Below are 15978 nucleotides of genomic sequence, written 5' to 3' on the forward strand. Positions count from 1 at the left end.
AAATTTAAAGTAATCTGTGACAAACTAGTAAATGTTCCTATTGTGAGTATTTAATGTCGATGTACTTAAGTGGTTAACAAAGGTTCAGATAGATTACTGAAGTGACAGAATTGACGTTGCTGGATGTTGTGTAGTAGCAGAGCTGGAACTATCACTCAATTCCAGGTCTCCTTGTTCAACCCCCAATTCATCTTGCTGTTCATCTTGCTAACCAGTGCAATTTCTGTCCAACAGAGGATTCTTCGTGCATATGTATATTGAAATCATTTTATGAAACTCCAGAGCTCTCTTAAGGTTTTCATCATTAAGAATACATCAAAAAGGAGATGGTTTTGCTTGTCAAATTGGCTATGCAAAGCACTTACGTGAAAGGAAATAAGGCTTCCGTTCTTGTAGTGAAAGCAGGGTTTCTCCCTTCTTGTGCTTGCCTGAGGAAGAGCACTCCTCCTCTGGAGCCATCGCCCTGCTTGGCTTCTGTCATGGTCTTGTCTGTAAGCTCCTGTCTGACCTGAGAACGACAGGGTTGTTGCTTGGGCTTCCTGAGTGTACTGGAGATTAAATAAAATAGTTCAGGGACCTGATCAAAAGGTGTCTGCAACTATGATTTGTTTACTTACGTACTTTTAAATATAAGCAGGCAAATGATGCTGGACATTTTTCGCTATTTGTCACTTTATTAAAGAAGGAAAGAAAGCAAACAGTGGATTAGTTGGTTGTTTTGGTTTGTTTTCTTTTTTTAACTCTCAGTTTATACAGAAAAATTCTGAGGAAAAATTCAGTGTTCTCCAAATTCAGCCATTTTCACATGTGCAGTAAATTAAGTAGTTCCACTGTTTTGCAGTGACCAAAATTATGCTGTATCTGTGATAATTACTTTCCAGTTTCCTACACATTATTGCATGCACACGAGTATCTTTTCTTGTCCACTGCAGTCTTTTTTGCTCGAGTAATAATGTGCAAGAATTCCTCTTAAATGTATCTTGCCTCCATTTTCATCCTCTGGCTATGTCCTCTCCGCACAAACTGGTGAAATGCTACATCACAGTGCAACAGCAGGACCTGTGGCAGCAGCCGCTAGGACTTGTGGGTACCTCACTCTTGGTTTTGACTATTTAGCCACTAAAGAGATGAGCACAAATTTTTTATATTGGAAGTTTTAGAAAATCAGTTGTTCCAGAATTATTAGGTAAAAAATACCAATGCTGTAAATATATAAGGACTTGATATTTTTAGAGAAATGAAACTTGCTCCGAGTGCTTCTAAAATCACACTGAACACTTGAGTGTTCTTTTGTGTGTGTTTTCTATAAAGGAGACAAAATATTTCTTTAAAAAAAAAAAAAAGTTGAATGTAAATAAGAACATGGAGGGATTATTAATGACGACAGCAGCTATTATTATTCAGTCTTAAGCATAAAAGTCTCTTCTTAATGAGTACTAATATTGGATACAAAGAGTTGGAGGTGGGGAGGGTGAAATTTGGTTTATAGTCACAAATTACATGTCCTGAAATTGCTTCTATTTCTCCACACACCAGTGGCCCAAACTGTGTTCTAGAAAATATGTACTCTCTTCAGATCCATCCTTTTTCAAATGTTCCCAAGATTAAATACACCTCGGGCTTGAATCCTCCTTTTTACCACTCTCCTGAGTGAAAGGAATAGAATATTAAAATGTCACCTGTGGTACTAATCAGAAGGAACCAGGGGCAATTACCATTGTTTTTCATGTGTTCTTACAAACTGAGTTGCATACAGTTCTCTAAGTTCAGTGGAATTTAACTTTCTTTAGTTTCTTTATTGAATGAGACAAATTTTTATCTGGCAGAAGTAGCTGCTTCCCTTCATCACCGGGGTATTGATTGGAAGTGTTCTTAGTTTGTAAAGGTTCTCTGGAGTTGAAAGCTGGGACTGGCCCCAAATACCCATTAATATTGAATTCCAATCCCTAGTGATAGTTGAGATTTTTGTTCAAATTATATGAATTTGTTTTTAAAAGAGAGAAAACGTTCTTTCTTTGAAGTAACTTCTTGCTGCAGCAAACCCTTGCTGTAAAAAAACCCCTTTGATCTCATACGAACTTCACTGCAGGTATTTCTGTTCATTTGTCTTGAGTATGGGTTTTTTGTAGTCTTATGCGGTTAACTGCTTTCTCCTGTAGATCCCTCTATAATTGCTGTTTTTCTGTACCTTGAGTTTAGTGTGAGTGCTCTTTGCTCTGTGTCTGTTCTGCAGGGAATTTTTTTGGCCAAAACATGGAGGTATTTCAAGTGGGTAGGTAATAGCAAAGAGAAGGCTCCCTAGGAAATTTCCTCTGTGAAGTTACTTTTGGCTCAAGTTCCTCTAAACCTGCTGACTTTTCCTTTGTAGCCCTTCTGCTTCTCATCTCCTTGTGCCCTTCTTGGTTTTTTGCATTCTTATTATCTGACTACTTCTGTTCAAAGAAGGAACTATAGTTTTTGAAGAATTGTGGGTATGAAAATACAGGAATATAAAGTAGCAGGAGTGTTTCGCTGTGAATATTGCTTTCTTACTCTATTTGGAAATAATTTAAAGCATTTTCACTGCCGTGAGAAACATATGTTTGGGGAGGAGTCTATGGCGCAGGCTTTTTCATATGAATTAGCAGTATGCAGCAAAGTCTGACCTAGAAAATAATTGGACTCAGAATGGTAGAGCCATGAGAGCATCTATTGTGAATTATCATCACAAAATAGTACTGCCATCTGAAATTAAGAGTCTTTTAGTAAGATATTGCTAAATATACATACTGGATGAAAAATCATTCCAAAAATAACTTCCAGTCCTATAAGCAGATCTGAAATCAAAGGATACTGTATTTTTGCACTAGATCCAAACCCCAAACTGTAAGGAATACTGGGATTTCAATGCAGCATTTTCCTCAGCCCTTGCTTCTCTTGTAACATTCAGAGGAGACTGTATTTCACTTTCTGTTCACAGTATTTTTTTTAATGAAGTATCTATTAAAGGAGAAGGAGGGTGTCTGTGGGCTGGAACAATGTAAAGATCTTATTTAAACTTTCCTTACTGGAGGAAGTGTGGTTACTTAAGCTGTGCACTACACATTAAAGTCTCTTGGGAGTTCTGAATCTTAAGAAAAAGAAAACCTATACCTATGTAGGTAACTTTTTTTTTTAATATTCTTGTTGAAGCAGAGTTTTTTGATTTTATGTCCCTGATTGCAGGGAAAGCAATTTGGTAGTCTTCACCTTCTTGTAAAATAAAACGTAACTAAAAGGCAAAATTGATATCATATATGTTTTTGTTGTTCCTCATGTCCTTCATCTAAACCCTCATTGTATTTTTAGGGGAAAAACAAAGTTAGGCGAGTGAAGACCATTTATGACTGTCAGGCAGATAATGATGATGAGCTCACGTTTGTTGAAGGAGAAGTAATTATTGTAACCGGTGAAGAGGACCAAGAGTGGTGGGTATGTATCTTTTCATTTTATAGTTTCACATAACTTCTTTATGACTTTTAAAGGAAAGCCTCTTTTCCCAAATTTGAGGGGTTTGTTGTTATTTTGGTTTGTGGGTGGTGTTTTTCTATTTTGTTGGGGTTTGGGAGTTTTTTGTCTGAGCGAACATCCAGCCCTTAAACTCGTATTGGAGAGGACCCCCTTTCTCTGGCAGGGTCTGTCTCTTCCTGGGAGTCTGCTAGAACCATCCCTACTAGCTGTGGCTTTACTGCTGGCTCATAACACCACATATTTACATATGTCACTCTTTGTAATGCACACTAGCCTTTCATTAAATGAAGAGGTGGTGATTTTTACTCCATTTAGCATGCTTACATTCTTCATGAAAAATGAGATACGTAATTATCTTCAGTTCACCAGAAATGTTACGTTATACCTACAGGGGTTGCTGGAAGTCTGAAAAACTATTCGTAATTAGTGCTGTAAGCTGATGGTTTTCCTCCTTAAATGAGAGGTAGTTAACATTTTCTTTCCCTTCTTCCCTCCCATGCCATTGGTTTGTATCATACTCCCCCCTGCTCTGGACTGCATATTGTTCTTTGGTTCCTGAGTGCTAACATCAGGTTTTCCTCAACCCCACTTGAAGGCTCCAGCCCTCCCTTAACACTCTGCTCTTGCCTCCAAAGCCCTGCTATGTCATACCTCCCCGCCTAAGAATTACTGCTGGGGAAAATGAGACGGATTTCATTTTGATTAAAACAAATCCTCATCACAATGTTGCCTGTGATTTCCCAATCTAAGCGTAGCGCTACCTTTGCTGTTTTGGTTCTAGCTACACAGTTTCCTCTCACTCATCATTTAAACGTGGAAGATTTTCAACTGAAAAGATGGTATCAAAAGAGCAATGCCCAGTGAAAAGCTGGTCTATTGACTGTATCATCCAGGCCCTGATTATAGTTGCATTAGTTGCTGAATCTGTTCTGTAAAGTGGCTTTTTAAGATCCCTGGGTACGTGCCCGGCAAGTTCCATGAAGTGCTCCAGTCTGAGTGTTTCTGAGAAGGGAAATGAGGGCTGTTGACTCATATGCTTCAAAAATTTGGCTCTACAAGAGGAAATGGCCAGCCCTGCATGTTTCCCCTTCCCATTTTGTTAGCTTGTGGAAGAGGAAGGAGGTACACCATTATTCTGAAATCAGTGAGCAGCGCTGTAGCAGGATGGGAAGAGAGTTACACGGTCAGTCAAGACTGCTACTCCAGTGCTACCAGTTTGGCAGCTGTTTATAATTATGCATTTTAAACATGTAAAGTTCACAGAGAAGGTGCCATTATTTTTTTTTTTTTTAGAAGTTGCTTGGCTATTTCTTTATAAATGATTATTATGCAAAACATGTAAGAAGTTGTACATGAAGGATACTTAATCAGACAACACTGTGATTTGTTATAAACACTAGCATGCACATAAATCATTAGGAATCCCACCAATTCATTAAGAAAATAGCTGAGCCTTTATCACTTCAAGTGAAGCATGCAGATTATCATAAGTAATTCACAACTGTAGCAGACATTTCCCTTAAGTGAGATGTTTAGGATTTATTCAGTTAACTAAGATGAATGGTTTTCAGAGATGTATATCTTGTTACTGAAAGTTAGTCTATCAGACAAAAGAAAATCAGGCTTCTGTTTTGGTGAGATTCTTGAAATTCAGTGGTGTACGTAGGTTTTCAAATAAAATTGTAGTTTTGTTCCCTTTAGATTTAGTTGGCTTAATTTGTCTTATTTATAATATGCTTGTACAGTTTTATTTTGTTCCTTTACACAAATTCAAATGTTAACGAAGGTCTGCTTTAAACTGTCGAAGAACTTGCAAAGTCTCTGGAGGATCCATGCAGTTCTGCTGCTTTTGAATGAAGTAAATGCAGTCTACGAACGCCATGTGTATGCACACACACACATATATATGTATGTTTTTCTCCTGTGTTGCAGATTGGCCACATCGAAGGACAGCCAGAGAGGAAAGGGGTCTTTCCAGTGTCCTTTGTGCACATTCTGTCAGACTAGTAAAAACAAACAAAAAATCCTAAACTTGAGCATTGCACATTCTTCATGCAAGACGGGCTTTTTAGCAAAAGCGAACGCTGCTGCCTCCCTGTAATCCTGTGCACAATTGTATATATAGCTGCTGTTACAAATTAAGAATTCATTTAAGTCTCGCCTCATGAGGTTGAATTATATGTATTGTAAATATACTGTGTTATTCTGCCTTTGCCAGTATTATGGTAGCCTTGGAACCTGGCACGCCTTATTGGGTTCGTTGAAGCCATCCTCGGCATCTAGCACTTACATCTCCGTCTATGCTGTTCAAAATACATATGAACTGCCGGCTTTCCAAACATAGGTGGTCTCCGTCAACCATGTAACTGTACAGAAATGACTGTTCCTAATAACTTGGTATTCTCAATATACAATTAGCAGAAAGTTAGAATGAGTGAATGGTTTTGGACAATTTAAAAATGAGTCTGCAGTTTATAAGTGTATGCAGTTTACAGCTATGAAACCCACTTCGGTATTTATTTAATATAGTGCTCAGTTAAGTGTAATTATGAAGACAAATATTCACTGACTTTACAGATAACAGTAATGTTTTATGGTGTGCATACAGCATTTCATGTTTATATTATGTGGACCTATGCCAAACTGTGATTGCAGTTCCCCTGTGATATTACCTCACTATAAAAAGTTACAAATTTATTTCATTCGAAAACTTATTTTAATGAAAATTAGTCATATTGTTCTTTAGTAGATATATGTGAAATTTGCTGGTTTCTTTCACTGAATTCTTAGTAACCGAGGACTTCTAGAAAATGTTAACTGTTGACATTATGCATGCATTTAGACGCTTACTTGAAACCTGCCTTTGTACAAAAGTAGTACTGTAGTCATATAGCTACATTTGAAGAAAAGAACATTTTAACTTAATTGCTATTCAGATTAATGTGAGCTTGCAACAGTATTTGTTTATAGCTAAATTGGCTCTTTGAAAAATGATTTTGTGGGGGTTTTTTTCCTCTGTCTTCAACCTTGCTAAAAGTTAGTTACCTAAAATAAAATTTCTTAAGTGGCGATATAAGGATAAATTTAAATTATTGTTAATTGCTCTAAAAAGTGGAAGTTAAGATGACCTCTCATGCATTTGATCAGACTCTTAATGACAGAACTCAGATCACAAGTATCAGGCTGGTTTTAGCAGAGTTCACTAAACTGTAACTGTAATAGTCTTAATTCAAAGCACCAAGTAAGAGATGTACTGTTATAAAGCTAATTTCTACGAAAATCTTTGGAAGGCTGCATTTGACCTGAGGTTTCTTGGAAGTTGGTATAAAGTTGCATTGCCAGAAAACACTTCAATGTTTTACTGAAAACTTTCATTTCCTATGTCACTTTCAACATCATTTTGTAACTTTGAAACATAATGCCGTTGTGTTTTTCCCATAGTTTGTCTGTAGCAGGTTCCAGGACTTTCATACGTAGTTTTGTATTACATGCTTTAAATGTTATTTTGGCTTCAGTACCTAGTACTGCTGTTTCAAAGCAGATTGCCTTGGCTGCATGGGAAGATTTTCATTTCATAAAAACACATCTCAGACTTTCTGAGGGCTTTCATTTTTAATTCAGTTTTACAAGACTGTAGTCAGTGAATATTTAATTCTGTTTGTGGTTAATACAGAAACAAGTATCAGTCTAAACCCCACATGGAAAAAAATGAAAAACATTTATCAACTGTTAATGGATTTATCATTTATAACAAAAGTTTATTAAAAAAAAAAATTACACAATGAGTGAGCGAGCCTGCTGGCATCTAATCCTTCAGTATTACCAACTCCAGTATTTCAGACTTTATTCTGGTTTTTATGGAAAGGAAGTCAGGATTAGCATTTATTTAGCATTCCATTTTATCCATTACTACAATGTTTTAAGTTGCATTAAAGAACAAAACCTATTCACTTTTGTGGTCAATTGTATTTTTAAGTGATCTTGAAATAAACTGATAAAAGCAAATCATATAAAGAAAACCTAGGCATGTAAAATTATGTAGAGTCAAATGTCTATTCTTTTCTACGCTCTTTAAAATAGTATACATATGCATTTTATAAAATTAAATGAGTTCCATAGGGAACAATAGTTCTGTTTATTCTGGCTTATTGTGGGTCATAAGAAACCTGAAAATGTATGATATTGATTGAGTTTAAGTACAGTATTATATTTGAACTCAATGAGCCACTGTCTGCAATTTTGTACATGACATAGTATTTGGAAAGTCTAAATCTTTATGGAAAATTAGCTGATAAGGGGTTGGGGGGAGGGGCAGGGGAAGGTGCCCCCAGAGGGGGAAGTATGCTCTGCAGATGATGTCTTATTTACTGTTGAACAACAGTTGCTATTTATTTTTTTATTACATAGTACATCAACGTGTACAGAAATCAGATCTGGTCATGCCACTAGTTAAAATCTTGACTTCTCATTGAATGTTAAGGTAAAACATCAGTACACATGTCTATTCACATGTATTTAATGTGACAGTTTTTGAGTACTGTATGTGTTAATTTCTACTTTTTTAATATTTAAAATTGCTTTTAAATAAATGTATTCAGTTGATCCCAGATATCTGAACAAGGCCCTTTTGTCAACTGGAATATCTTCTAGGGAGAGAGTCTGGATTCCAAGCAGGTAGAACTAAAACACTTGCAATGTTTTCTCTTTCATATAAAGCACCCCTTATATAATGCAATTAAGTGTGTATCTCTTTAACAGCTGTTAAATATGGATGCAATTGCCTTTATCTGGAAGACTTTACTTACTAAAGTTAGCATCAAAACACTTATTTTGTCCATGAGTTTCGATTGCTTTCTCTCTGGCTTCAGCAGGCTCTACAGAAAGCCAGCCCGGTGTGTCTTGTTTTCTACAGCTGGCCCTTCGGGTTGAAAAGAGTGCTAGTTTGGGGCTTTTAAATTTACATGGGCAAAACAGATGGGGCGAGGGGTGTGTGAAAGATGGACGTGGGGCAGGGGAAGCAGTCTGCTCAGTTTCTACCTTTTTACAATATTTCAGATAACAGCATTCAGAGATCGGTTGATTCCAATATCCTCAGTTCTCTGTCCTGCTTGTATTACTTGTTCTTCAGTGACATGTATTGATTTCCTTTTGCAAGTGAAAATTGAGGTGGATGTCTCATATACTGGTTGGAGCAGAAGAGACCAAGACAAACACATGCCCAGAGGAACTCCACTGTTGTTCAGAGTTTCAGTCTGCTTACCCTTTTCCTGACAAACTTCAAGCTCATAGTTGAACAGAGACTGATTGGTAACCAAAACCAGTGAAAGTGGTGCAAGTCTGAAATACCAGTCAGTGAAACACAGAAATTCTAGACCAGTAACCCGCCTATGCCAAGAAACCAGAATATGACAGAGGAGCAAACATCCCTAAGTAAATAAAGTTTAGCTTCAGGCCTTAAATTCTTACAGACAACTTATCAACTTAGCCTTCAGTTTAAAGCTGTTGGGGTGCTTTTATGAGACACTTTAGCCCTTCTAAAACACAGCTGGAGGCTTTTCAGATGGATGCAGAATGCACACAGGACTGTAAGATGTTTTCATCTATATAGCTGCAAGCCAAAAATGTTCTTATCTAATACAAACTAACTATTTCAAGTTGTCTTAATGATACTTTTAGGGCTATACATAACATGATTTACAGCTCAGTCATCTGCTGAGAGAGGGCTCAAGTTTCTTCTTGAGATAACTAAGCATTGTTTGTCAACTTGTACTTAAGCTTATACCCCCCAGCCCGTGCTGCCACTGCACAAAACCTGCAAGTCTTGACTAGTTCTCGTCAGCTGCTGTTCGAGTAACACTAAAAACGATAGTGTGTCATGGTACAGGCTTTGCCTTGTTCCTCTGTAAATTACAGAACAGATCCTCCTGTCTGCAGCGAGGCGGATGTCTGCTCTAGTCTTTTTATAATGGCGGGGGCGGGGGACAGACCATTTGTGACAGCTGTCACATCTGCTAACCATGTCAGAGCAGAGGAGAAGCTGACCGGCCGTTTGCTCTACCACCTGAAGAACGTTTTGAAGGAGCTTTAAGCTTACCTGGAACCTTAAATCCAGTGTTAATGCTACTCTGCAGTTCCTGCTAGTTTGTTCTTGGTTCTTGTAGTGTCTGATCAGAAGCAGCCCCTTCCCTTGTGCTTGTTGCCTTTCGCTGAAAGGCGATGTGGGATGAGGTCCCGCTCCCCCATGGGATTTTTTTTTCCCCCCAAGGCTTGAAGATGTTTCTTGTGCCTCAGTTACCACCAGAAATTTAAAATTCTGATTTTTCTCTCACAGTCACATTGTGTGGATGAATCACCCCTGAACACTCAAACGAGACTGTTCCAGAATGGCTCTGTTGGAGGTGATTTCATTGTATTTACCTTTGTTCAGTTCAAAGCAGTAGCGTTAGGCTTGTTTTTTTAGTAACTAATTAATTTCCCCAGTCTCTTCCTCAGGGAATACTACAGGAGGAACTTACTACATCTGCCTGTAAACTTACAAGAGTAAGGAGTAGCGTGCAATAGCTTAAGTCTGAAGCTGCTCTCAAACCCAGTCTAGTAATGTTTTTCATCTCTCCCTGCTCCCATATCCCTGCTACAGTAGTAAGCATCAACACGCCTCGGAGCGTGTTGAGTTCTTAGTGTTTAAATAAAAATCAAAAACTTACTTATTGGAAAGGATTGAAACATACTCCTTCAGACTGAAGAAAGACAAGTCACAAGACTGAACTTCAGACTGAAGAAAGACAAGTCACCTCTTGAGCTGAACGCGCACAGAAGAGGTCAGCAGTGGTTTTCTGTTGGAGTCTGCAGACTTCCTTAGTGACCTGGCGGCCCCAGTAGCCACACACTGCTTCAGAGACACCTCAAAGACAAAAGCAGACATTTTTTCAAATTAGTAAAGATAATACTGCCTGTAATTACCTGTCTGTACTGCAAGCCATCCTGTCCATGGCTCTCGACCTACATCTCCACACGCCCTAGCTTTCCCTTTATTCACTGTGGGTTTTGAATTCAGAGCTGTAGCTCTGCTTTAGTAACTCTAGGCAGGAAAGCAGGAGCCCCGGGTCGCCGAGCAGTAAGTGAGCTGCAGCCACCACGTGCTCTCATTGCAGAGGAGACTTTATTGTGTGGAAACCCATCCAGGAGCTGGAAAAAAGCCTCGTGGAGCAGCTCCAGGACCATTGCAGTAGTTCTGACCTCTGTGGATAGAAGCACGGGGATGAAGGGCAGATTTCTGATCCAGGATCTTTCTCAGTCTCTAGCGTCCCTACAGGAACTGGGCCAACCTCTGCAGAAAGAAAGAGGAGAACAAATGCTAAACCTGCCTCTACAGGGTGTGCAAAGCTGCTGGCCTACGTAAAAGGGAAGTTTAGCAGCTTGGAGAGCAAGGAGCATTGAGCTTAATTTGAAGTGAACTTAGACTGAGTGAGTGATGCTGGAAGATGGGGACTTCAGGGTCTTCTGCAGAGTACAAGAACAAATCCGAACTCCATATGTGCTACAAGGAGGTGTGAGAAGAGAAGAGCAGGGGATGGGGGCAACACAAACCACAACTTGGAGCCCTTTGAAAGAGTATGAATGACTCCATCATTGATGTGAAGACCAATCGTAAGGAGTCAGCAGCTCTCCTGTGTGCGCTGCCTATAGGTGGGCTATATACTCACCTCAGAGCTCAAGGTAATGCAGAGATTCAAGTGCTATGAAGAAGTGAAGGTCCCTTGTCCGGGAGAAGCAGCAAGATCTTAGCAAACGATAATGGGGGAGGGAGGGCAGTCAGACCATCTGGTCAGCACTATTCGAGTACCCGCTGTAGTAGCTGCGCCCTGTGAAGCAGCAGAAGGCACCAGATGTGCAGGCAGCGTCCGTGCCCACGATCCAGTGAGCCGGAGCATTTGGCGGTAAGCAAGGAGATGTTGCTGCCCTGCCAGACCAGTCCCTGCCAGCAGCCCCGCGCAGGGCCCAGGTCCACCTTAGACGTGGTTCTGGCACCCCCGCTACCTCCTCGGAGCAGGTCTGGAACAGTCGCCTTGCTTAGGGATGGATTTTGCTCAGGATCATCTTTTAACTCGGCACCTGTGTTCTTGCCAGGTCTGTCTCAGTGAGATGCTGCCGGGTCCGGCAGAAAAGCTCCTTCTGTTCCCCCTTCCCTGCCGGAATGCAGAGAAAGTTTGGATGAAAAAGAAAATATTACATTTGGTGGTGGAAAAAACCCTCTCTACTTCAAAACCCTTGAGAGCAGGATTTTGTTCCTCTCACTTGCCCATGGCACTGTTCTGCCTAAATGTTCTTCGTGCAAAATGTGGCCCCGGTAGTGTTTATTTAGACTGGGGCCTGCCTGGGGTCATCGCCTCCCTCTCTGTAGAGCAAGCGCCTGCCCATGAGCCGTAGCTTTAGCTGCTTGTTTGGTGGAATACGTAGTACCTCTGCGCTGGGGTCCTGTTACCTACGTGACTTCTCAGCGCCCCAGCCTTGCTGCTGCCTGCGTCGCCATCTGCTTTGGGCCAGAGACAGGACTTGTAGCCACTGTGGCCATCACAGCGAGACCCGTGCCATGGCGTGGGGCCTCTGGGGCTGCAGAGTGAGCTGAAGCATCACAGCCCCCGCCAGCGACTGACAGTAAAGCCGGGCATCAAAAGGCCATTTAGAGAAATTACCTTAAGATGTGTTACCCCCGTCTAATCCCTGTCCCTTCCTGAAAGGGAATGTCAGTGCAGGAGAACAACAGCATCTGTTGCTGGAGGGAGAGCTTCCTGGTGGGCGGACGGGGATGGGGATCCCCTGTCCTGGGGGGACCCTCGCTTCTCCTGCTGCCAAGATGCCGTCCGCCATCAACGCAAGATGGAGGAGAAACTGAGCACAGTGCCTCAGGGCTGTCACAGCCGCTCTGGTGCCCGAGTGCAGCTGTGGAGGTTGAAGGAGCTGTTTGGGTTTGAATGAAAAATTCAGCTTTGAGGAGTTGTTTCTTTAGTTTGGGAGGACTTGAAGGCAAGGTCTCACTGCAGCGGTTCGGCTGCCAGGCCGGATGCCCAGGCTCCGACTGCAGCAGGGACCCAACACCTCCATTTAGAGCTGCCAAACCCTGTCCCCAGGACTGTCACCGCCGTGCCCTCCCCAGCTGCCAGCCTGCAGCCCCGGCCTCCCGTGCAGGCGCGGGCCGTGCTCCAGCGGAGCCTGCAGCCAGAAGCCCCCTGGAGATGGTTGGTTTTGGCGTCCACGCGTTTGAAGTTTGCTGGTACCCTCCTGTTTCTGCAGAGCCTCCCTCACGCTCTGCTTCGTGCGTGCTTGCCCAGAGCAGCCTCCCCGCCTGCCCGCGGCTGCCCCGGTGCCTGGGGAAGGGTCCCCCTGCCCCGGGGCACGCTGGCTCCTCCCGAAGGGTCGCTCCTCACCCGCTGGGCGCCCGCCCCGGGTGCGGGCTGAGGCGGAGGGCCCTGGCCGGGTCCCCCCCCCGCACCCGGCCGGCCGGGCCTCCCGCCGCGGCTGCAGAGGGCAGGGGCGCCCCGCCCGAGCGGGGCTGCCCGGGGCGAAGCCGCTGCTCCCCGCCTCGGGGCGGGGGGGACCCACACCGGGGACCGGGGCCGGGCGCGCCGAAGGTGCCGGGGCCGCCTCTCCCTCCCCCTGCGCCGCTTCCTTTTATAGCGATGCGGCACCGCGCCCGCCGCCGGCAGCCAACCTGTGGCCGTGACGCCGCCGCCCGGCAACCCGGAAGGCTGAGGCTGCGCCCCGCGGGCTGCCCCGCCGCCCCGCCGCCCAGGTAGGCTGCCCGCGGCCCCCGCCGCCCGCGGAGCGCGGCGGAGCGGGAGGGGCTGGGCCGGGCTGGGCTGGGCTGGGCTGGGCGGGAGCGGGGCGGCGGCGGCGGGCGCCCCCCTGCCTCGGGCGGCTGAGGGGAGCCGGGGCGGGGCACCTGAGGGGAGCGGGGCGTCGCCTGAGGGGAGCCGGGGGTGGGCGCCTGAGGGAGAGGGCGATCGTCCGAGGGGAACCGGCGGGGCGCCGCCTGAGGGGAGCGGGAGGTCGCCTGAGGGGGAGCCGAGGGGTGGGCACCTGTGGGGAGCGGGACGTCGCCTGAGGGGAGCCGAGGGATCGTCTGAGGGGTGGGCGCCAAAGGGGAGCGGGAGATCGCCTGCGGGGAGCCGGGAAGAGCCTGAGGGGACGGGGGGTGGCCGCAGGGGAGCCGAGGAGGAGCGGAGGGGAGGCCGGGGAAAGGCTCGCCCCCGCCCCGCCGCCCCCCCGGGGCGGGAGGGTGCTCGCCGCCGCCCGGGGCAGCCCTGCGCCTTCCCGGCTCCCCGCCCGCAGCGCCGGTTCCTCTACGAAGCCGGCGTGGGCAGCAAGGGCAGGCGCGGCGAGCCCCGCTCCGAGCCCTGTGTCGGCCTCAAGGCCGGAGCCGCCGCCTCAGTTTCCCTCCGTGCGCGGGGGCTGCGAGGCCGCCCGAGCCAGCAGGGGCCGAGGGGGCCTCGCTCGCGTGTGGTGGCGGGCGAGGGACAGGAGGTCCTCTGTGCCCTGGGACCAGGGGACGGAGGCGACAGATCCAGAAAGCGGTGTAACAGCCCTCGCGCCAACCAACGCCATCGCCAGCCACCGCCCGGTTGAAACCGAGCAGCAGTAGGCCGGGGCAGGCGGCTTCAGGAGGAAGCCACGGTTTGGTACTGCGTCCTGTGCGCGATGGGCGCTGCTTACGGCCGTCCAGGGTTGGGAGCAGCGGTGGCAATGTTGGCTGGCTGCTGCTTGCCCTGAACTGGGTGCGTTGCATTTGACTGTCCCCCGACGCTTGGACAGATGCTGGGCGGGAGACTTTTCAGTCATCATCGTTCATGCAAATCTTGCACCTGCTACTGATGAAACATCTAAAAGTTCAGCCCAGCAGCCAGAAATGCACTGGACTGGCTGGCGAGGAGGCGAGCACTTCTGCTTTGGGGGATTTGGTACTTCCTCGCTGGGCAGGGACAGTGGTGTGGTTGTGATCGTGACTGTGTGTGAAAACTGCCCCTCTCTTAAGCAAGTTGTAGCATTTCAAAAGGATTAGTGGTGAAATAGAGAGGAAATAGCACAGAGCAACCCCTAAACCGTGAAGATTAACTCTCTGTATGGTTTAGAGCAGCATTACCCTTTTGCCATTTAAAAATGAACTCTTATGTCTAATAATCAGTCTTTAATATACATGACTCAGAAGGCCATAAGGGGTATACTGTTTATTCGGTGTCTTGTTAGGTGTGTGATTAAAACAGTCGAGAGGCCCTTTTTTTCATTCGAACAAAGCAAACCCCACATCTGCACCCCGAACCGAGAAGTGTTTTGAAGAGATGTGGGATTTTGTCGGAAGTGCAACGTCGTCTTTGTTTCAGTGCCTGACTGAAACCAAGCCTGGTGGCAGGCTGCCGCCTTTTTAATGTCGAGGATGCCAGTACTGCCGCTGCGGGGAGGGGGGAAGCATTCGGGGTGCCTACATGAGCTCTGAGGGACCCTCACAGGCACCCTGGGTCATTTTGGTGCTTGACCCTGTGTGGAAGAGCCGCTCGGGGTTGTCTTGCCTTCGTGAGAGGCAGCAGTGCGCTGCATGGCTCCTGCTGCCTTCCCCGCTCCGCAGGGACTGGCAGCCCGTGCCTGTCCGGGCAGCGGGATGCTCTCAAGATGCTGTTGCAGGTGGCATTTCCTACCTGCTGCTCCGCTCTTGCTGGCTTTGAGCACTGGTCAGACCGAAAGGCCTCAGTGCATTTTCCGACAGTTGTCACCACTTGCTTTCCCAGGGCGCACCGGAGGTCGGTGGTGTGGTTTCCTCCGTGGCTCAGCAGGAGAAGCACCCCCGGCATGATGGAGTTTCTGAGAGGCAGGGCTCTGCACGGAGACTAGGAAGTGCTCAGGATCCAGCAGGAACAGTCATACCAACAGGACTTCTAAAAACGTTTCCAATAAAGTCTAGAGCATCCGTTTCTCTAACCGAGATCGATAGTTCAGACTGCTCAGCAAGGAGCATGTGCAATGGATTTTCAATAATCTGCATGGCACAGCTCAGGCTTGAGGAAAAAATAATTAGGCCTCATTCTGTGCCTCTAAATGTGAGCGTGCCCAGTAAGGGCGGTGGAAGAAGCTGGTGCGCTGAGGGCAGTTAAAAGCTTAATGCCGCCTGTAGAGTGTGGGAGGGCACAGCCGCTCTTAACTGCTATTTCTTTTTACTCAAAGGTATCAGAGGATAAATAGCGGCTCACAAGAATAAAGACTGATGTTTGACTGAGATATTTCCTGTGCTTGGTGGGAAAGAACAAGGCCAAGAGTATTTTGAAAGTAAAAGCTTATTTCCTGTGAAAAACTTTTGCTGAAGTGAAGGGCGAGATCGTTTTAGAGCTGTGGTGATTCAGGCCAGCCACGCTGGCACCTGGATGGGGCTGGCCAGGTTGGTCGGAGGCGCAGCGGAGGGCACCGGGCGCTGGCCTGTCTAAACCTGCAGATGGGGAACAGGCA

General features: G+C 45.5%; 2 protein-coding genes across 3 annotated transcripts in view; both read left to right on the forward strand.

Annotated features, from left to right (window-relative positions):
* The window catches only part of ASAP1 (ArfGAP with SH3 domain, ankyrin repeat and PH domain 1), a 157562-nt gene extending 149891 nt beyond the window's left edge, over positions 1 to 7671 (forward strand). For both annotated transcript variants that reach the window (XM_082325849.1, XM_082325850.1), the window contains 2 exons: positions 3328 to 3450; positions 5422 to 7671. In XM_082325849.1, coding sequence (XP_082181975.1) covers positions 3328 to 3450; positions 5422 to 5496 — 198 coding nt within the window. In that variant the 3' untranslated portion in view covers positions 5497 to 7671. The remainder of the gene's footprint in view (positions 1 to 3327; positions 3451 to 5421) is intronic.
* A 5529-nt stretch (positions 7672 to 13200) lies between these two features.
* Positions 13201 to 15978, forward strand: part of CYRIB (CYFIP related Rac1 interactor B) — a 102166-nt gene continuing 99388 nt past the window's right edge. Inside the window, exon 1 of the mRNA XM_082312582.1 lies at positions 13201 to 13279. The gene's annotated coding sequence lies outside the window, so the exon portion shown is untranslated. The remainder of the gene's footprint in view (positions 13280 to 15978) is intronic.

This window comes from Platalea leucorodia, assembly GCF_965183815.1.
Source record: "Platalea leucorodia genome assembly, chromosome: 1".
Classification (NCBI taxonomy): Eukaryota; Metazoa; Chordata; class Aves; order Pelecaniformes; family Threskiornithidae; genus Platalea; species Platalea leucorodia.